General features: G+C 43.9%; 1 protein-coding gene across 1 annotated transcript in view; it reads left to right on the forward strand.

Annotated features, from left to right (window-relative positions):
• Positions 1 to 1349: 1349 nt before the first annotated feature.
• Positions 1350 to 22733, forward strand: part of LOC139407919 (protein phosphatase 1 regulatory subunit 14C-like) — a 24028-nt gene continuing 2644 nt past the window's right edge. The window contains exons 1-3 of the mRNA XM_071151797.1: positions 1350 to 1583; positions 16582 to 16665; positions 18266 to 18298. Coding sequence (XP_071007898.1) covers positions 1350 to 1583; positions 16582 to 16665; positions 18266 to 18298 — 351 coding nt within the window. The remainder of the gene's footprint in view (positions 1584 to 16581; positions 16666 to 18265; positions 18299 to 22733) is intronic.

Consider the following 22733-nt stretch of genomic DNA (forward strand, 5'->3'; position numbering starts at 1 on the left):
TTTATGGTGCTTTCAAGGCAACTGGGAGCTGGGGGGGGGGGGGGGGGGGGAGTACGTCGGTGATCTTCAGGTCAGAGCTCTAGAAAGAGGCCAGAGTCCCCGACTTGGAAGTTGGATGACCGTTCAAAATGTATTTTCCCATTCAGAGCTAATTTTAATTTTTTATTTTTTTCTGTTTTCTTGAACTGACTGAAGTCTGAGATTTCCAAGTTTCCAGTTGTCTTGAACACAGCAGAGGTCATGCTGGATTGACAGCATGACCAATGTATTCAACCTTTTTCTGGCCCATGGTGTTGCATGTGAATGTTTATCCTGTTAAGGTTGGAAAAGAGACCCTAAAACCCAGACTTGGACCACACATCCACAACACTGAAAAGCAGGCTAGTGACTGCTTTGCAACGCTTGCAGTTAGCCACAGATTCCATCCAAACCACTCATTATTGAATTTGCGTAATGTTTATGTCCAATGGCCAATGAGCACCGGTACGTTTTATCTATAATTTCTCTTCATATGACAATAATTTTTAAAAGATTTGCCAGTAGATTGTCGACCTTGATTTATGACGATGTCTAGCTTGCTAGCTAAGATGTGCCATGTATTCATGTAACAATTTATAGGCATTGTGAACTCCTTTTTGCTATTGGGCCTGGGAATCATACTTCAGAACCCTTTGTTGCAGAGGTGGGTAGTTTTTAATTGGTTTAACGCGTGTCACATCACATGATTAGTGCAGGCTGAAATGTGCAAGTGTAACCAGGGACCCTCTGCACACATCAACAACAGTCACCCACGAAGCATCGTTACCCATCGCTCCACAAAAGTGGCGGCCCTTGCAGAGCAAAGGGGGAACTACTACTTCAAGGTCTCAGAGCAAGTGACGTCACCGATTGAAACGCTATTTAGTGCGCACCACCGCTAACTAGCTAGCCGTTTCACATCCGCCACACAAGCTGAAAAGAAATGTATGGATGCTATCTGAAACTTTAACATTTGTTTTAACATTCATTGTTACACCTCTGTAATTACAGACTGCAATTACCATCAGTTAGTTACAACTATGTATTATCACAATGAATTACACCGTAATAAGGACCCCTTTTAAAATGAAGTGTTGCCTAATGGGTAAATCCATCATTGGTATTAGGCTGGCCGCTAGGCTATCACACACATCATCTCTGCCCTCCACTGAGCGCGCTGTATTTTAAGTAGCAGGCGTTTTAAAAACGGTGTTCATTTCTTAGCCAGGCAGTACAGGAGCTCCCTCCGTCGCTTTCTCTCTCTCTCTCTCTCTCTCTCTCTCTCTCTCTCTCTCTCTCTCTCTCACACACACACACACACAAACACTGCAATGTCAGCCGCCAGCACCGAGACGAGCGCCCCGTTGCCTGCGGCCGCCAGCCGGGTGTTCTTCCAGCCGCTGGCCGGGGTAGGGTGCGCTGGGTCCGGACCCATGCAGCGGGACGACCCGGTCCAGAGGAAGCAGGGGAAAGTGACGGTGAAATACGACAGGAAGGAGCTGCGGAAGAGACTGATCTTGGAGGAGTGGATTATTGAACAACTGAGCGATCTGTACGACTGTGAGGTGAGGAGAGAAGGGCTTTTCCCCGACCTGGCTGGTGGTATAATATATTCCGTTGATTCCTCTGACTGTATGCTACAGTGTATTTATTATTGGTGATAGTAGGCTACTTTATAGTCTAGCATTCTGATGCATAATATTTCTGTAGGCAGTAGCAGTAAATAAACCTAAACGCCCACGATAGTCTAGTCTCCTCTCCACTGGGTACTCTCTTAGAAAAAAGGGTTCTAGAAAGGGCTCTTTGGCTGTCCCCATAGGATAACCTATTTTTTGGTTCCAGGTAGAACTTTTTTTGGTTCCAGGTAGAACTATTTTGGGTTCCATGTAGAATTGTCTTTGGAAACGGTTTTACTCATGGGTGCAACTTTCACTGGGGACGGGGGGGACATGCCCCCCCCCCCCCACATTCTAAAATAGCATTTTTGCCCCCCCCCCCCCCCCCCCCCCCCCCCCCCCCACACACACATTCTTTTTTTTTTGTCCCCCCCCCAGTTTTACCATTGTAATGTGATACAAAACGAGGCAACGGAGGGCTTTAGGACCATGCGGACGGCCACGGGCGGTCGGTCGGCTGTTTGTTTATCTGACTTGGAACAAGAGTTCTACCTGGAACCGAAAAGAGTTCTACCTGGAACCGAAAAGAGTTCTACCTGGAACCGAAAAGAGTTCTACCTGGAACCGAAAAGAGTTCTACCTGGAACCGAAAAGAGTTCTACCTGGAACCGAAAAGAGTTCTACCTGGAACCGAAAATGGCACCTTTTTTTTTGTAGTATGTGCTTTATCATAGCGAGGCCTTTAAATGATGTGGGATCAATAGTGTCTGACCTGAAGATAGATGTCTCCCACTCGCAACAGGCAACACAGTGTGTTTGAAAGTGGGCATTGCAAAAGGAGTGGGTGAATCAACAGCCATGTGTGTAAAATGAACACTCTATTATGGTTAGACCGCTCTTAGCCAGGTGCACCACGGGTCAGCTTAACGTTTACGAAGCAGGTTAAGATGACTAACGTGGCAGGTTAGGAGGATTAATGGAGCACGTTTAGGATAATTAAGGTGCATGTTAGGAGACTGAGGTTAAGGTTAGGAAAAGGGATAGGGTTAAGCTTAACTAAAATGTTACACTTCTGTTGACCCGCCCACTTCTGTTGACCCGCCCACTTCTGTTGACCCTCCCACTTCTGTTGACCCTCCCACTTCTGTTGACCCTCCCACTTCTGTTGACCCTTCCACTTCTGTTGACCCTCCCACTTCTGTTGACCCTCCCACTTCTGTTGATCCTCCCACTTCTGTTGACCCTCCCACTTCTGTTGACCCTTCCACTTCTGTTGACCCTCCCACTTCTGTTGACCCTCCCACTTCTGTTGACTCACTCACCTTCAGATACACTCCATGTATGCAGTTACCCAGGACTGTTTTTATGGGCGCTTTGGGTCGATTATTCAGCTCCCTTGCTCTCCCTGGTCTATTGTCCCCACTCCCCCCAGGCTGCAGTGTCTCTCCCTGGTCTATTGTCCCCACTCCCCCCAGGCTGCAGTGTCTCTTCCTGGGGAAGGCAGCAGCGCAGTGAGGGTGGAGCAGAACAGATGAATGACAGAGGTCATGAAAGACACCACACAGCTTAACGCCTCAGACTCCTTTTGTAGCCTAGTAGGTTACAATCTGTCAGGCCCACCTTTACAATCTGCCAGGCCCACCTTTACAATCTGCCAAGCCCACCTTTACAATCTGCCAAGCACACCTTTACAATCTGCCAGGCCCACCTTTACAATCTGCCAAGCCCACCTTTACAATCTGCCAAGCACACCTTTACAATCTGCCAAGCACACCTTTACAATCTGCCAAGCACACCTTTACAATCTGCCAAGCACACCTTTACAATCTGCCAAGCACACCTTTACAATCTGCCAAGCACACCTTTACAATCTGCCAAGCCCACCTTTACAATCTGCCAGGCCCACCTTTACAATCTGCCAAGCCCACCTTTACAATCTGCCAAGCACACCTTTACAATCTGCCAAGCACACCTTTACAATCTGCCAAGCACACCTTTACAATCTGCCAAGCCCACCTTTACAATCTGCCAAGCACACCTTTACAATCTGCCAAGCACACCTTTACAATCTGCCAAGCACACCTTTACAATTGTAGAAAAGTGGTCTGTCAGTTGGCCTAAAGAGAGACAGACGGACAGACACAGACAGACAGACAGAGACAGACAGAGAGACAGACAGACAGACAGACAGACAGAGAGACAGACAGACAGACAGACAGAGAGAGCCAAACAGACAGACAGACAGAGAGACAGACGGACAAAGAGACAGACCGACAGACAGACAGACAGGGACAGATCGACATTGTCTAAAGTCGTCTTTTGGACTGTTTTACAGGACATTGTCTTGTTTTTTGGGGGTGTGATTTGGTGTTTTGGGGATGTGATTTGGTGTTATGGGGATGTGATTTGGTGTTATGGGGATGTGATTTGGTGTTATGGGGATGTGATTTGGTGTTATGGGGATGTGATTTGGTGTTATGGGGATGTGATTTGGTGTTATGGGGATGTGATTTGGTGTCCTGAGCTTCCCAATGTGTTTGTTTTCCTGGAAAGGTTTTAAAATAATCATCTCCCATCCTACTCACTGAGATTAAATGAGCAGGAGGCCCCTACGCAATGCTGGAATCCAGATCAAATCTGTTTTAATTCATTCGTAATGTCAACCCGAATAGTTTAGAATGTTTTCTGTTTCTAAAAGAAAATACTGATTTGAAGGAAGGGTTAACGTCAGGTAGGTTAGATGGTAATACTGTGTCTATAGCCTCCTCTGGTATGGGGTTGTAATACTGTGTCTATAGCCTCCTCTGGTATGGGGTTCTAATACTGTGTCTATAGTCTCCTCTGGTATGGGGTTCTAATACTGTGTCTATAGCCTCCTCTGGTATGGGGTTGTAATACTGTGTCTATAGTCTCCTCTGGTATGGGGTTGTAATACTGTGTCTATAGTCTCCTCTGGTATGGGGTTGTAATACTGTGTCTATAGTCTCCTCTGGTATGGGGTTCTAATACTGTGTCTATAGTCTCCTCTGGTATGGGGTTGTAATACTGTGTCTATAGTCTCCTCTGGTATGGGGTTGTAATACTGTGTCTATAGTCTCCTCTGGTATGGGGTTGTAATACTGTGTCTATAGTCTCCTCTGGTATGGGGTTGTAATACTGTGTCTATAGTCTCCTCTGGTATGGGGTTCTAATACTGTGTCTGTGTGTCTGTGATGTTGTTGGATCTTCTTAACCCTTCTGGTCCGGTAGATGGTATTGACCAACACATTGAAATGCTTTCTCAGGTGCTCACCGACGATTGGTGGGTTCTTTAACATTTAAAGAGCTGAGAATGTGTGTGTGTGTGTGTGTGTTCTCCGTATCATGCAGTATGCTGCCCAAGCAGAGAAAGGGGGGATGGGGCTAGGAGAAGAGGAGAAGAGGAAGAATGGAGGAAAGAAGGGCAGTGGGTTAAAGAATGACATGCTGATGTTGTGCTTCTCTCCGTCAACCAATCAGCTCCTCTCGCTCTGACCTCCTTCCCTTAGTGACACACAGCAGTCTGTCATCACAGAGGTATGACGGGCTGTGTGTGTGTGTGACAGCGAGCGTGTCTTTGTGTGTTTTCTGCCAGCCAGAACAGACATGGGGTTGGGGTCTGTGTAATGAGTGTGTGTGTCCTCATTGCTCGCTTCATAGATCCCTGCGCCAATAAGAGCCAGTCAGAGTTAACACAGCTGCAGCAGTCAGAGAGAGAGAGAGAGAGCCCAGCTAGCACATGTGGTTCCTTGGAAGTTGTGGGAAGGTATATTTTTGAATAAAAAAAATAGAATGTTTTACTGGGAGGTTTTATTGCCGCTCTGAGAGCGGAAGTTAAAGGTTATTTTGAGGTTTTTGAGTAAATTCCTTCACTGAATGTTTCAATAATAATTTTAATAGCAACAATGTAGTTTCTTTATTGTGGCGCGGCATCAGTGGGATTTTAACCTGTGGTGTTCTGTTTTCTATCCGTATGGAATGAGTCCGCTGTGTCACCAGGATGGACGCCATGTTTCTTTACTATATAAACAGACCCCATTTCAAAGGAAACAAGCACTCATTAAGATCAGGTCTGGCCAAATAGTGGACTCGGCCAACCCACCTGAACACACTTAACAAGATAGAAGAGAGAGGGGTTTTTTTGACACTGAGAATGGAATGTACATGTTTTTAAATAACATTCTTAGAACGTTCTCTGAACATTCCACATGTCAAACCAGTTGGAGAACATTCCTTTATAACATGACCAAAATGTCAAATGAAATGTAACCGTGTTTGAACGTTTAGGAAACGTTCTGTTAACCTCTTTGATCTCTAGGGGCGCTATTTCATTTTTGGATAAAAAACGTTCCCGTTTTAAGCGCGATATTTTGTCACGAAAAGATGCTCGACTATGCATATTCTTGACAGTTTTTGAAAGAAAACACTCTGAAGTTTCAGAATCTGCAAAGATATTGTCTGTAAGTGCCCCAGAACTCATTCTACAGGCGAAACCAAGATGGTGCATCAACCAGGAAATGAGCAGAATTTCTGAAGCTCTGTTTTCCATTGTCTCCTTATATGGCTGTGATTGCGCAAGGAATGAGCCTACACTTTCTGTCGTTCCCCCAAAGTGTTAGCAGCATTGTGACGTATTTGTAGGCATATCATTGGAAGATTGACCATAAGAGACTACATTTTCCAAGTGTCCGCCTGGTGTCCCTGCGTCGAAATTGGAGCGTAAAGCCAGGTGCAATTATTTTTCCATTTGAGAGCAAGGAGAAACCAGGCTTCCACGAAGGATATATCATTGAAGAGATATGTGGAAAAACACCTTGAGGATTGATTCTAAACCACGTTTGCCATGTTTCAGTCGATATTATGGAGTTAATTTGGAAAAAAGTTCGCGTTTTGAGGGCTGAATTTTCGTTTTTTTTTTTTTTTTTTTTTTTTTTTTTTTTTGGTAGCCAAATGTGATGTACAAAACGGAGCTATTTCTAATACACAAAGAATCTTTTTGGAAAAACGGAGCATCTGCTATCTAACTGAGAGTCTCCTCATTGAAAACATCAGAAGTTCTTCAAAGGTAAGTTATTTTATTTGAAGGCTTTACTTGTTTTTGTGATAGTTGCCTGCTAAATGCTAACGCTAATGCTAACGCTAATGCTAACGCTAAATGCTACGCTAGCTAGCTACTGTTACACAAATGATTGTTTTCCTATGGTTGAAAAGCATATTTTGAAAATCTGAGATGACAGTGTTGTTAACAAAAGGCTAAGCTTGAGAGCTAGCATATTTATTTCATTTCATTTGCGATTTTCATGAATAGTTAACGTTGCGTTATGGTAATGAGCTTAGGTCTATAAATAGAATCCCGGATCCGGGTTTGGTCGTCGCAACAGGTTAAAGTAATGAAATACCAAGAAAATAACATTTTTTTGTTGTTGTTGTTGTTGTCAAGTTCCTTAAATGTGCTGAGAATGTTCCTGCGTCATTCCCAGAATGCTTTGGGAAGGTTCTATGCAAAGTAACCATAAGACAGCCCCACACTCACCAAGCTCTAACAAACACATAGTTCTCAGAACGTTATGTTCTAGCTGAGAGAGAAAGAGAGAATCCTTGATATTTGACTAAATTACCTGGAAGGATTCTTACTACCAAGGACTCTCCAGAACGAGCTGAATGCCTTCTATGCTCACCTCGAGGCAAGTTCTGGAGGAGTTCCGGACGATGGTGTGATCTCAAGCAACACTGAACCATGCATGACAGCACCAGTTGTTCCAGACGACTGTGTGCTCTTTCTCTCCGCAGGCAATGTGAGTAAGCCCTTTAAACAGGTTAACATTCACAAGGCCTTGGGGCCAGATAGAATACCAGGATGCGTACTCAGACCAGCTGGCAAGTGTCTTCACATAACATTTTCAACGCCTCCCTGACCCAGTCTGTTATACCTACATGTTTCAAGCAGACCTCCATAGTCCCAGAGCCCAAGAACACCAAGGTAACCTGCCTAAATGACTATCAACCCGTAGCACTCACATCTATAGAAATGCTTTGAAAGACTGGTCAACATCAACACCATCATCCCTGGATCCACTCCCACAATGCCTTCACCCACCTGGACAAGAGGAACACCTATGTAAGAATGCTGTTCATTGACTACAGCTCAGCGTTCAACACCATAGTCCCCTCCAAGCTCATCACCAAGCTTGGGACTCTGGGACTGAACCCCTCCCTCTGCAACTGTATCCTGGACTTCCTGATGGGCCTCCGCCAGGTGGGGAGGGAAGGTAACAACACAGCCGCCATTTTCATTTTTTAAATTTGACCCTTAATTTACCAGGTACGCCACGCTGACCATCAACACGGGGGCCTCTCATCTGCTGATGTAAAAAGGGCTTTATAAATACATTTGATTGATTGATTACTTAGTCCCTTCCTGTACTCCCTGTTCACCCACGACTGAGTGGCCGTGCACGACTCCAACACCAAGTTTACTGAGTGGCCGTGCACGACTCCAACACCAAGTTTACTGAGTGGCCGTGCACGACTCCAACACCAAGTTTACTGAGTGGCCGTGCACGACTCCAACACCAAGTTTACTGAGTGGCCGTGCACGACTCCAACACCAAGTTTACTGAGTGGCCGTGCACGACTCCAACACCAAGTTTACTGAGTGGCCGTGCACGACTCCAACACCATGTTTACTGAGTGGCCGTGCACGACTCCAACACCAAGTTTACTGAGTGGCCGTGCACGACTCCAACACCAAGTTTACTGAGTGGCCGTGCACGACTCCAACACCAAGTTTACTGAGTGGCCGTGCACGAATCCAACACCAAGTTTGCTGAGTGGCCGTGCACGACTCCAACACCAAGTTTGCTGCCGACACAACGGTTGTGGGACCGTTCATGTGTTGATCCATACATTGTGTGTGTGTAGTGTCTATCCAGCTGCTCAGTCACAGAGGACCACACAGCCCAGCTAACAGAGGACCACACGACCCAGCTAACAGAGGACCACAGGGCCCAGCTAACAGAGGACCACAGGGCCCAGCTAACAGAGGACCACAGGGCCCAGCTAACAGAGGACCACATGACCCAGCTAACAGAGGACCACAGGGCCCAGCTAACAGAGGACCACACGACCCAGCTAACAGAGGACCACAGGGCCCAGCTAACAGAGGACCACACAGCCCAGCTAGCAGAGGACCACACGGCCCAGCTAACAGAGGACCACACGGCCCAGCTAACAGAGGACCACACGGCCCAGCTAACAGAGGACCACACGGCCCAGCTAACAGAGGACCACACGGCCCAGCTAACAGAAGACCACACGGCCCAGCTAACAGTATTGAAGGAGGAGGTGAGGAAGCTGAGATGTGACAGAGAACAGGACACTCCTCCAGAGAAGCCAGCAGAACAGCCCACCTCAGACCCCACCCCCTCCTAACAGACCCCGCCCCCTCCTAACAGCCTACGCCCCCTCCTAACAGACCCCACCCCCTCCTAACAGACCCTGCCCCCTCCTAACAACCCACCTCAGACCCAGACCACAACCTCAACACCACAATGGGACAGACTACACAGGACCCACCAACCCAACAGACCCCGCCCCCTCCTAACAGACTACACCCCCTCCTAACAGACCCCACCCACTCCCAACAGACCCCACCCCCTCCCAATAGACCCCACCCCCTCCCAACAGACCCCACCCCCTCCCAGCAGACCCCACCCCCTCCTAACAGACCCCACCCCCTCCTAACAGACCCTGCCCCCTCCTAACAGACCCTGCCCCCTCCTAACAGACCCTGCCCCCTCCTAACAGACACCACCCCCTCCTAACAGACCCTGCCCCCTCCTAACAGACCCCACCCCCACATAACAACCCACCTCAGACCCGGAACACAACCTCAACACCATAATGGGTCAGACTACACAGGACCCACCAACCCAATAGACTAGAGGTTGAACGATTAATTAGAATGGCCGAATAATTAGGGCCGATTTAATTTTTGGGCGACAATTTTGCAGATTTTTTTTTTACACCTTTAACTAGGCACGTCAGTTAAGAACACATTCTTATTTTCAATGACGGCCTGGGAACGTTCTGCCTGACAGATTTTTACCTTGTCAGCTCGGGGGATCCAATCTTGCAACCTTACAGTTAACTAGTCCAACGCTCTAACCACCTGATTACATTGCACTCCACGAGGAGCCTGCCTGTTACGCAAATGCAGTAAGCCAAGGTAAGTTGCTAGCTAGCATTAAACTTATCTTATAAAAAACAATCATTCAACGACTGTCGTTGCTCCAATGTGTACCTAACCATAAACATCAATGCCTTTCTTGAAATCGATACACAAGTATATATTTTTAAACCTGCATATTTAGCTAAAAGAAATCCAGTTTAGCAGGCAATATTAACCAGGTGAAATTGTGTCACTTCTCTTGCGTTCATTGCACGCAGAATCAGGGTATATGCAACAGTTTGGGTCGCCTGGCGCGCTGCGAACTAATTTGCCAGAATTTTACGTAATTATGACATAACATTGAAGGTTGTGCAATGTAACAGGAATATTTAGACTTAGGGATGCCACCCGTTAGATAAAATACCGAACGGTTCCGTATTTCACTAAAAGAATAAACGTTTTGTTTTCGAAATGATAGTTTCCGGATTCAACCATATTAATGTTTTATTTATTTTATTTGACCTTAATTTAACTTTAACTGTTCAGGGGCAGAATGACAGATTTGTACCTTGTCAGCTCGGGATTTGAACTTGCAATCTTCCGGTTACTGATGACCTAAGGCCCGTATTTCTGTGTGTTATCATGTTATAACTAAGTCTTTGATTTGATAGAGCAGTCTGAATGAGCAGGGGTAGGCAGCAACAGGCTCGTAAGCATTCATTCAAACAGCACTTTAGTGCGTTTTGCCAGCAGCTCTTCGTTGTGCGTCAAGCATTGAGCTGTTTATGACTTCAAGCCTATCAACTCCCGAGATTAGGCTGGTGTAACCGAAGTGAAATGGCTAGCTAGTTAGTGGGGTGCACGCTAATAGTGTTTCAAACGTCACTCGCTCTGAGCCTTCTAGTAGTTGTTCCCCTTGCTCTGCATGGCTAACGCTGCTTCGATGTGGTGGCTGTTGTCGTTGTGTTGCTGGTTCGAGCCCAGGTAGGAGCGAGGAGAGGGACGGAAGATGTACTGTTACACTGGAAATACTAAAGTGCCTATAAGAACATCAAATAGTCAAAAGTACATGAAATACAAATAGTATAGGGAGAAATAGTCCTATAAATACTATATTAACTACAAACTAAAAACCTCTTACCTTGGAATATTGAAGTCTAATGTTAAAAGGAACCACCAGCTTTCATATGTTCTCATGTTCTGAGCAAGGAACTTAAACGTTAGCTTTCTTACATGGCACATATTGCACTTTACTTTCTTCTCCAACACTTTGTTTTTGCATTACTTAAACCAAATTGAACATGTTTCATTATTTATTTGAGGCTAAATTGATTTTATTGATGTATTATATTAAGTTAAAATAAGTGTTCATTCAGTATTGTTGCAATTGTCATTATTACAAATAAATAAATAAAAATCGGCCGATTAATTGGTATCGGCTTTTTTTGGTCCTCCAATAATCTGTATCGGAGTTGAAAAATCATAATCGGTCGACCTCAATTCTCTACCCTGCTGTGTGGCAGGACTGTGGATGTCTACCCTGCTGTGTGGCAGGACTGTGGATGTCTACCCTGCTGTGTGGCAGGACTGTGGATGTCTACCCTGCTGTGTGGCAGGACTGTGGATGTCTACCCTGCTGTGTGGCAGGACTGTGGATGTCTACCCTGCTGTGTGGCAGGACTGTGGATGTCTACCCTGCTGTGTGGCAGGACTGTGGATGTCTACCCTGCTGTGTGGCAGGACTGTGGATGTCTACCCTGCTGTGTGGCAGGACTGTGGATGTCTACCCTGCTGTGTGGCAGGACTGTGGATGTCTACCCTGCTGTGTGGCAGAACTGTGGATGTCTACCCTGCTGTGTGGCAGGACTGTGGATGTCTACCCTGCTGTGTGGCAGGACTGTGGATGTCTACCCTGCTGTGTGGCAGGACTGTGGATGTCTACCCTGCTGTGTGGCAGGACTGTGGATGTCTACCCTGCTGTGTGGCAGGACTGTGGATGTCTACCCTGCTGTGTGGCAGGACTGTGGATGTCTACCCTGCTGTGTGGCAGGACTGTGGATGTCTACCCTGCTGTGTGGCAGAACTGTGGATGTCTACCCTGCTGTGTGGCAGAACTGTGGATGTCTACCCTGCTGTGTGTGACAGAGATAGTCTATTTGATGTTGTGATGAGCTGAGCCTTAATGCTCCCTTCCTCTCCTACACACACACAGACAGACAGACATGCACACACACTGTGTGTGTGAGTCATCTGTTTGGGGTTGTCTGAGTTGATCCACATCAGACTATAGCTGCAGACTGAACACAACACGCTTCCGGCTGCTCAGTAGTCAGTAACAACAGGTCAGACACACAGTCTTGCAAAACTAACCTTGTGGGGACACACAATTCAGTCCCATTCAAAATCCTATTCTCTCTAACCTGTACTCTAACCTTAACCCCCCCCCCCCCCCCCCCCCCATCTCATATGACCACTCATCTGAAGCTGAAGCTTCGAGACTGATAGGAAGCTGAAGATTTGAGACTGGTATGAAGCTGAAGATTTGAGACTGATATGAAGCTGAAGATTTGAGACTGGTATGAAGCTGAAGATTTGAGACTGATATGAAGCTGAAGATTTGAGACTGATATGAAGCTGAAGCTTTGAGACTGATATGAAGCTGAAGATTTGAGACTGATATGAAGCTGAAGATTTGAGACTGATATGAAGCTGAAGATTTGAGACTGATATGAAGCTGAAGATTTGAGACTGATATGAAGCTGAAGATTTGAGACTGATATGAAGCTGAAGCTTTGAGACTGATATGAAGCTGAAGATTTGAGACTGATATGAAGCTGAAGATTTGAGACTGATATGAAGCTGAAGATTTGAGACTGGTATGAAGCTGAAGATTTGAGACTGCTATGAAGCTGAAGATTTGAGACTGCTATGAAGCTGAAGATTTGAGACTGCTATGAAGCTGAAGATTTGAGACTGATATGAAGCTGAAGATTTGAGACTGATATGAAGCTGAAGATTTGAGACTGGTATGAAGCTGAAGATTTGAGACTGGTATGAAGCTGAAGATTTGAGACTGGTATGAAGCTGAAGATTTGAGACTGGTATGAAGCTAATATCTGAAACTCAGAAGAGCTTTGTCAGAAATAACCAGGGAATATCTTTCTCTCTCAGAGAACGAGATAATTTATCTCTTTTCAGAAAGCAAAGGAATATTATCTTGCTGTTCTTTAACAAGGAGTATTACCGAGTGTAGGAGGAGAGTCAGGGACTCAGAGGTGACCAGTCACACACACACACACACACACAGAAAGAGAGAGACACACACACACACACACACACACACACACACACATACACAACCTACACACCGTGTGCTGTAGTTTCATCTGTTAATCCCTCTCTCAGTCAGACTAATGATGAGGTTGAATACCAACACAACCCTGCACACACACACACACACACATACACAATCTATGCACCGTGTGCTGTAGTTTCATCTGTTAATCCCTCTCTCAGTCAGACTAATGATGAGGTTGAATACCAACACAACCCTGCAGCCACACACACACACACACACACACACACACACACACACACACACAACACAGAGAGAGAGAAAGAGATACACACACACAGAGAGAGAGAGAGACACACACACAGAGAGAGAGAGACAAACACACAGAGAGAGAGAGATAGATACACACACACACAGAGAGAGAGAGACACACACACATAGAGAGAGAGAGACACACACACACACACACACAGAGAGAGAGACACACACACACACAGAGAGAGAGAGAGATACACACACACGCAGAGAGAGAGAGACACACACACACACATAGAGAGAGAGAGACACACACACACACACACAGAGAGAGAGAGACACACACACACACAGAGAGAGAGAGATACACACACACACACACACAGAGAGAGAGACACACACCCACACACATAGAGAGAGAGACACACACACGCACACACACATAGAGAGAGAGACACACACACACACAGAGAGAGACACACACACAGAGAGAGAGAGAGACAGATACACACACACACCGAGAGAGAGAGACACACACACACACATAGAGAGAGAGACACACACACACACACACAGAGAGAGAGAGATACACAGAGAGAGAGAGAGACACACACAAAACCAGTCTGGCGGTTAAATGAAAGGCAGTCATATCATTGTAGTGGTGTCAGACTGAAAGGCTTAGATCATTGTAGTGGTGTCAGACAGAAAGGGTTAGATCGTTGTAGTGGTGTCAGACAGAAAGGGTTTGATCATTGTAGTGGTGTCAGACTGAAAGGCTTAGATCATTGTAGTGGTGTCAGACAGAAAGGGTTAGATCATTGTAGTGGTGTCAAGACAGAGAGTGTCGTTGGTTGGTTAAGCATGGAACCATTAGTATCATTACCCAACGCAGCCCAGAGACTGACTGACAGGATGACATTAACAGACGTCTTCTCTGTTATGGAGACAATATTACACTGATGATGATGATGATGATAATTTATGATGATGATGATTTATGGGGATGATGATGATGATTTATGGTGATGATGATGATGATTTATGAGGATGATGATGATTTATGAGGATGATGATGATTTATGAGGATGATGATGATGATTTATGGTGATGATGATGATTTATGAGGATGATGATGATTTATGAGGATGATGATGATGATTTATGGTGATGATGATGATTTATGAGGATGATGATGATGATTTATGAGGATGATGATGATGATTTATGAGGATGATGATGATGATTTATGATGATGATGATTTATGGTGATGATGATGATTTATGAGGATGATGATGATGATTTATGGTGATGGTGATGATTTATGGGGATGATGATGATGATTTATGAGGATGATGATGATTTATGAGGATGATGATGATGATTTATGGTGATGATGATGATTTATGAGGATGATGATGATTTATGAGGATGATGATGATTTATGAGGATGATGATGATGATTTATGGTGATGATGATGATGATTTATGAGGATGATGATGATTTATGAGGATGATGATGATTTATGAGGATGATGATGATGATTTATGAGGATGATGATGATTTATGAGGATGATGATGATGATTTATGAGGATGATGATGATTTATGAGGATGATGATGATTTATGAGGATGATGATGATGATTTATGGTGATGATGATGATTTATGAGGATGATGATGATTTATGAGGATGGTGATGATGATTTATGGTGATGATGATGATGATGATTTATGAGGATGATGATGATGATTTATGGGGATGATGATGATGATTTATGATGATGATGATTTATGGGGATGATGATGATGATTTATGGGGATGATGATGATTTATGAGGATGATGATGATGATTTATGAGGATGATGATGATGATTTATGAGGATGATGATGATGATTTATGGGGATGATGATGATGATTTATGAGGATGATGATGATGATTTATGGGGATGGTGATGATTTATGGGGATGATGGTGATGATTTATGGTGATGATGATGATTTATGAGGATGATGATGATTTATGAGGATGATGATGATGATTTATGAAGATGATGATGATGATTTATGAGGATGAAGATGATGATTTATGATGATGATGATTTATGGTGATGATGATGATTTATGAGGATGATGATGATGATTTATGGTGATGATGATGATTTATGAGGATGATGATGATTTATGAGGATGATGATGATGATTTATGGTGATGATGATGATTCATGAGGATGATGATGATTTATGAGGATGATGATGATTTATGAGGATGATGATGATTTATGAGGATGATGATGATGATTTATGAGGATGATGATGATTTATGAGGATGATGATGATGATTTATGAGGATGATGATGATTTATGAGGATGATGATGATGATTTATGAGGATGATGATGATTTATGAGGATGATGATGATGATTTATGAGGATGATGATGATGATTTATGAGGATGATGATGATGATGATTTATGAGGGGATGATGGTGATGATGATTTATGATGAAGACGATGATTTATGAGGATGATGATGATTTATGAGGATGATGATGATGATTTATGAGGATGATGATGATGATTTATGAGGATGATGATGATGATGATTTATGAGGATGATGATGATTTATTAGGATGATGATGATGATTTATGAGGATGATGATGATTTATGAGGATGATGATGATGATTTATGAGGATGATGATGATGATTTATGGGGATGATGATGATTTATGATGATGATGGTGATGATTTATGAGGATGATGGTGATGATGATTTATGGGGATGATGGTGATGATTTATGAGGATGATGATGATTTATGAGGATGATGATGATGATTTATGAGGATGATGATGATGATTTATGAGGATGATGATGATGATGATTTATGGTGATGATGATGATGATTTATGGTGATGATGATGATGATTTATGGGGATGATGATGATTTATGGTGATGATGATGATGATTTATGGTGATGATGATGATGATTTATGGGGATGGTTTATAGTGATGATGATTATTTATGGTGATGATGACAATGATTGATGATGATGGTGGTCATAATGATGATTTATGGTGATGATGATTTATAGTGATGATGATGACGATGATGGTGGTGATGATGATTTATGGTGATGACGATGATTGATGATGATGATGGTGATGATGATTCATGGTGATGGTGATTTTTGATGTTTATTTCCAGGAAGAGGAGATGCCAGAGGTGGAGATAGACATCGATGACCTGTTGGAAGTCAACAGTGAAGACGAGAGAGCCGTCAAACTACAGGTACCCATAATCCTTCACATTACTGCATAAAAACTCCATAATACTGCATAGGAACTGCATAATGCTCCATAATACTGCATAGGAACTGCATAATGCTTCATAATACTGCATAATGCTTCATAATACTGCATAATGCTCCATAATACTGCATAGGAACTGCATTATGCTTCATAATACTGCATAGAACTTCATCATGCTTCATAATACTACATAGAACTTCATAATACTGCATAGGAACTGCATCATGCTTCATAATACTGCATAATGCTTCATAATACTGCATAGGAACTGCATCATGCTCCATAATACTGCATAGGAACTACATAATGCTTCATAATACTGCATAGGAACTGCATAATGCTTCATAATACTGCATAGGAACTGCATAATGCTTCATAATACTGCATAATGCTTCATAATACTGCATAGGAACTGCATAATGCTTCATAATACTGCATAGGAACTACATAATGCTTCATAATACTGCATAGGAACTGCATAATGCTTCATAATACTGCATAGGAACTGCATAATGCTTCATAATACTGCATAGGAACTGCATCATGCTTCATAATACCTCCCAAGACCTGTGTAATAGATGTTAATGTGTAAAAGTGTGTGACTCTTAATCTTGAGTGATGTGTGGTTTAATGACCTGTCGTTTAAGAAGGTGAAACACTCTGTCTATCTGACCCGTCTTGTTCTCCATGCTGTCACACACACACACACACACACACACACACACACACACACACACACACACACACACACACACACACACACACACACACAGACAGACAGAGTAGTGAACACTCCCTGTTCTTGCTAGTGAGATCATTCTGTCGTATGTCCTCACCCCCTGTAACGGTCTCTGTCGTATGTCCTCACCTCCTGTAACGGTCTCTGTCGTATGTCCTCACCTCCTGTAACAGTCTCTGTCGTATGTCCTCACCTCCTGTAACGGTCTCTGTCGTATGTCCTCACCTCCTGTAACAGTCTCTGTCGTATGTCCTCACCCCTGTAACAGTCTCTGTCGTCCCTGTAACTGTCTCTGTCGTATGTCCTCACCCCCTGTAACAGTCTCTGTCGTCCCTGTAACAGTCTCTGTCGTATGTCCTCACCCCCTGTAACGGTCTCTGTCGTATGTCCTCACCTCCTGTAACGGTCTCTGTCGTATGTCCTCACCCCTGTAACAGTCTCTGTCGTCCCTGTAACTGTCTCTGTCGTATGTCCTCACCCCCTGTAACAGTCTCTGTCGTCCCTGTAACAGTCTCTGTCGTATGTCCTCACCCCCTGTAACAGTCTCTGTCGTCCCTGTAACAGTCTCTGTCGTATGTCCTCACCCCCTGTAATGGTCTCTGTCGTCCCTGTAACAGTCTCTGTCATATGTCCTCACCCCTGTAACGGTCTCTGTCGTATGTCCTCACCTCCTGTAACGGTCTCTGTCGTATGTCCTCACCGTATGTCCTATTGGTGCCGTGAGCAAACAGATGATTGACGTTTGAATCCCAGTGTACTACATTTCTGCTCACTCAATTAGTTTAAAAAACGTTCTTGATATGGAACATAAAACACGTATTGTCCTTCTCTCTCTCAACAGGAATCCTTAATGGACTGCTATAAACCCACGGAGGTGAGTAGCGATCTCTGTCTCTCTGTCTCTGTCTCTGTCTCGTGGGCGAGCTGAGTGTTTAGGTGGGACGGTAGGCGAGCTGAGTGTTTGGGTAGGACGGGGGGCGAGCTGAGTGTTTGGGTAGGATGGGGGGCGAGCTGAGTGTTTGGGTAGGACGGGGGGCGAGCTGAGTGTTTGGGTGGGACCCCATTTTGACTCTACACTCTGCGAACCAAATCAAATCAAATGTATTTATATTGCCCTTCTTTCATCAGCTAATATCTCAAAGTGCTGTACAGAAACCCAGCATAAAACCCCAAACAGCAAGCAATGCAGGTGTAGAAGCACGGTGGCTAGGAAAAACTCTCTAGAAAGGCCAGAACCTAGGAAGAAACCTAGAGAGGAACCAGGCTATGTGGGGTGGCCAGTCCTCTTCTGGCTGTGCCGGGTGGAGATTATAAACCTAGAGAGGAACCAGGCTATGTGGGGTGGCCAGCCCTCTTTTGGCTGTGCCGGGTGGAGATTATAACAGAACATGGCCAAGATGTTCAAATGTTCATAAATGACCAGCATGGTCGAATAATAATAAGGCAGAACAGTTGAAACTGGAGCAGCAGCACGGCCAGGTGGACTGGGGACAGCAAGGAGTCATCATGTCAGGTAGTCCTGAGGCATGGTCCTAGGGCTCAGGTCCTCCGAGAGAGAGAAAGAAAGAGAGAAAGAGAGAATTAGAGAGAGCATACTTAAATTCACACAGGACACCGAATAGGACAGGAGAAGTACTCCAGATATAACAAACTGACCCTAGCCCCCCGACACATAAACTACTGCAGCATAAATACTGGAGGCTGAGACAGGAGGGGTCAGGAGACACTGTGGCCCCATCCGAGGACACCCCCGGACAGGGCCAAACAGGAAGGATATAACCCCACCCACTTTGCCAAAGCACAGCCCCCACACCACTAGAGGGATATCTTCAACCACCAACTTACCATCCTGAGACAGGCCGAGTATAGCCCACAAAGATCTCCGCCACGGCACAACCCAAGGGGGGGCGCCAACCTAGACAGGAAGATCAACCCCATTCTGACTGTACACTCTGCACACATCAACCCCATTCTGACTGTACTCTAAAAGACACAACCCCAATCTGACTGTACTCTAAAAGACACAACCCCAATCTGACTGTACTCTAAAAGACACAACCCCATTCTGACTGTACACTGTAAAAGACACAACCCCAATCTGACTGTACTCTAAAAGACACAACCCCATTCTGACTGTACACTGTAAAAGACACAACCCCATTCTGACTGTACACTGTAAAAGACACAACCCCATTCTGACTGTACTCTAAAACACACAACCCCAATCTGACTGTACTCTAAAAGACACAACTCCATTCTGACTGTACACTGAAAAAGACACAACCCCATTCTGACTGTACTCTAAAAGACACAACTCCATTCTGACTGTACACTGAAAAAGACACAACCCCATTCTGACTGTACACTGTAAAAGACCCCAATCTGACTGTACTCTAAAACACACAACCCCATTCTGACTGTACACTGTAAAAGACAACCCTCAATCTGACTGTACTCTAAAAGACACAACCCCCCAAAGACAGTGAGTGAGCGAGCGTGCGTGCTGTTTGAGCCCGACGGCATTAGGTCAGTTTGAAACAGCAGCAAGGTCACTGGTATGCATGATGGGCGTCCAGCCAAGCTGACAGCGGTTGATGTGCGTCACACACAATCACAGCATTAATCCCTAGAGCGGTGTTTCTCAAACTCTGTCCCGGGGCCCCTTCTGGGTACACCTTTTTTTTTCTTATTTTTTTCTTGCCCTAGCAACAGCTGATTCAACTAACCAACTCGTTATTAAATAAAACGTGATGATTTGAGTCAGCTGTGTAGCGCCAGGGCGTAAAAACAAAAGGTGTCCCCACTGACGTAGAAGCTGCACGTCGGAGTTGAACTGCAGAGTGAAGGAAAAGCAGTCAACAAGTGCTCAGCATATGTGGGAACTCCTTCAAGAGTGTTGGAAAAGCATTCCTCAAGAAGCTGGTTGAGAGAATACCAAGAGTGTGCAAAACTGTCAACATTAGCATGAACAGCATTAGCGTAAGCAACAATAGTGGGAACAAAATTAGCTTGAACAACATTAGCATGCACAACATTAGTGTGAGCATCATTAGCGTGAGCAACATTAGCGTGAGCAACATTAGCGTGCACAACATTAGTGTGAGCATCATTAGCGTGAACAAACAACATTAGCGTGAGCAACAATAGCGTGAGCAACATTAGCATGAACAAACAACATTAGCGTGAGCAAACAACAATAGCGTGAACAACATTAGCATGAACAAACAACAATAACGTGAACAACAATAGCATGAACAACATTAGCATGAACAACATTAGCGTGAACAATATTAGCGTGAACAACATTAGTATGAACAAACAACATTAGCGTGAACAACATTAGTATGAATAACATTAGCATGAACAAACAACATTAGCGTGAGCAACATTAGCGTGAACAACATTAGTATGAACAACATTAGCATGAACAAACAACATTAGCGTGAGCAACATTAGCATGAACAACATTAGCGTCAACAACATTAGCATGAACAACAATAGCGTGAGCAACATTAGCATGAACAACATTAGCGTGAGCATCATTAGCGTGAACAAACCACATTAGCGTGAGCAATCAACAATAGCGTGAACAAAATTAGCATTAAAAAACAACATTAGCGTGAGCAACATTAGAGTGAACAAACAACAATAGCGTGAACAAACAACATTAGTATGAACAACATTAGCATGAACAAACAACATTAACGTGAACAACAATAGCGTGAACAACATTAGCATGAACAAACTGCATTAGTGTGAACAACAGCATAAACAAACAACAATAGCGTGAACAACAGCATGAACAAACAACATTAGCGTGAACAACAATAGCATGAACAACATTAGCATGAACAAACGGCATTAGTGTGAACAACAGCATAAACAAACAACAATAGCGTGAACAACAGCATGAACAAACAATATTAGCGTGAACAACAATAGCGTGAACAAACGTCATTAGTGTGAACAACAGCATAAACAAACAACAATAGCGTGAACAACAGCATGAACAAACAACATTAGCGTGAACAACAATAGCGTGAACAAACGGCATTAGTGTGAACAACAGCATAAACAAACAACATTAGCGTGAACAACAGCATGAACAAACAACATTAGTGTGAACAACAGCATGAACAAACAACATTAGCGTGAACAACAGCATGAACAAACAACAGTGTGAACAACAGCATAAACAAACAACATTAGTGACAACAACAGCATTGAACAAACAACATTAGCCTGAACAACATTAGTATGAACAAACAACAATAGCGTGAGCAACATTAGTATGAACAAACAACAATAGCGTGAGCAACATTAGCGTGAATAACATTAGGATGAACAACATTAGCATGAACAAACAACAATAGCGTGAGCAACATTAGCATGAACAAACAACATTAGCGTGGTCTGTCTGTCTGTCTGTCTGCACAGAATACATACCCACAAACTCTCTCTCTCTCTGTCTGTCTGTCTGTCTGTCTGTCTGTCTGTCTGTCTGTCTGTCAGCACAGAATACATACCCACAAACTCTCTCTCTGTCTCTGTCTGTCTGTCTGTCAGCACAGAATACATACCCACAAACTATCTCTCTGTCTCTGTCTGTCTGTCTGTCTGTCTGTCTGTCTGTCTGTCTGTCTGTCTGTCTGTCTGTCTGTCTGTCTGTCTGTGGGGTGTTAGTATACTGTCTGTCTGTCTGTCTGTCTGTCTGTCTGTCTGTCTGTCAGCATACCCACGAGTACTTTTTGATTCACATTGTATAAATTGTAGTTTTATTTGTGAGCTACATTGAATATATTTACAGATCGTAGGTGTATTTGAGACTTATGCTGAACAAGCATACGTTTGGATCATGGTTTCAATATTTTATTATATATCAATATTTTAATATATTCACAGATCCGAGTTTTATTTGTGAGTTATGTTGAATATATGCATGGATCGTGACAGACATATTTACAGAATAAAGAAATACATCTCACTCCAAGGATGAGCTCTGAAAACAAAGAACAAGACAACAGGGACTTCACCTGATATAGAGAGATGTATATCAGGGACTTCACGTGTTAGAGAGATGTATATCAGGGACTTTACCTGTTATAGAGAGATGTATATCAGGGACTTCACCTGTTATAGAGAGATGTATATCAGGGACTTCACGTGTTAGAGAGATGTATATCAGGGACTTCACCTGTTATAGAGAGATGTATATCAGGGACTTCACCTGTTATAGAGAGATGTACAACAGGGACTTCACCTGTTATAGAGAGATGTATATCAGGGACTTCACCTGTTATAGAGAGATG

Source organism: Oncorhynchus clarkii, chromosome 4, assembly GCF_045791955.1.
Source record: "Oncorhynchus clarkii lewisi isolate Uvic-CL-2024 chromosome 4, UVic_Ocla_1.0, whole genome shotgun sequence".
Lineage (NCBI taxonomy): Eukaryota > Metazoa > Chordata > Actinopteri > Salmoniformes > Salmonidae > Oncorhynchus > Oncorhynchus clarkii.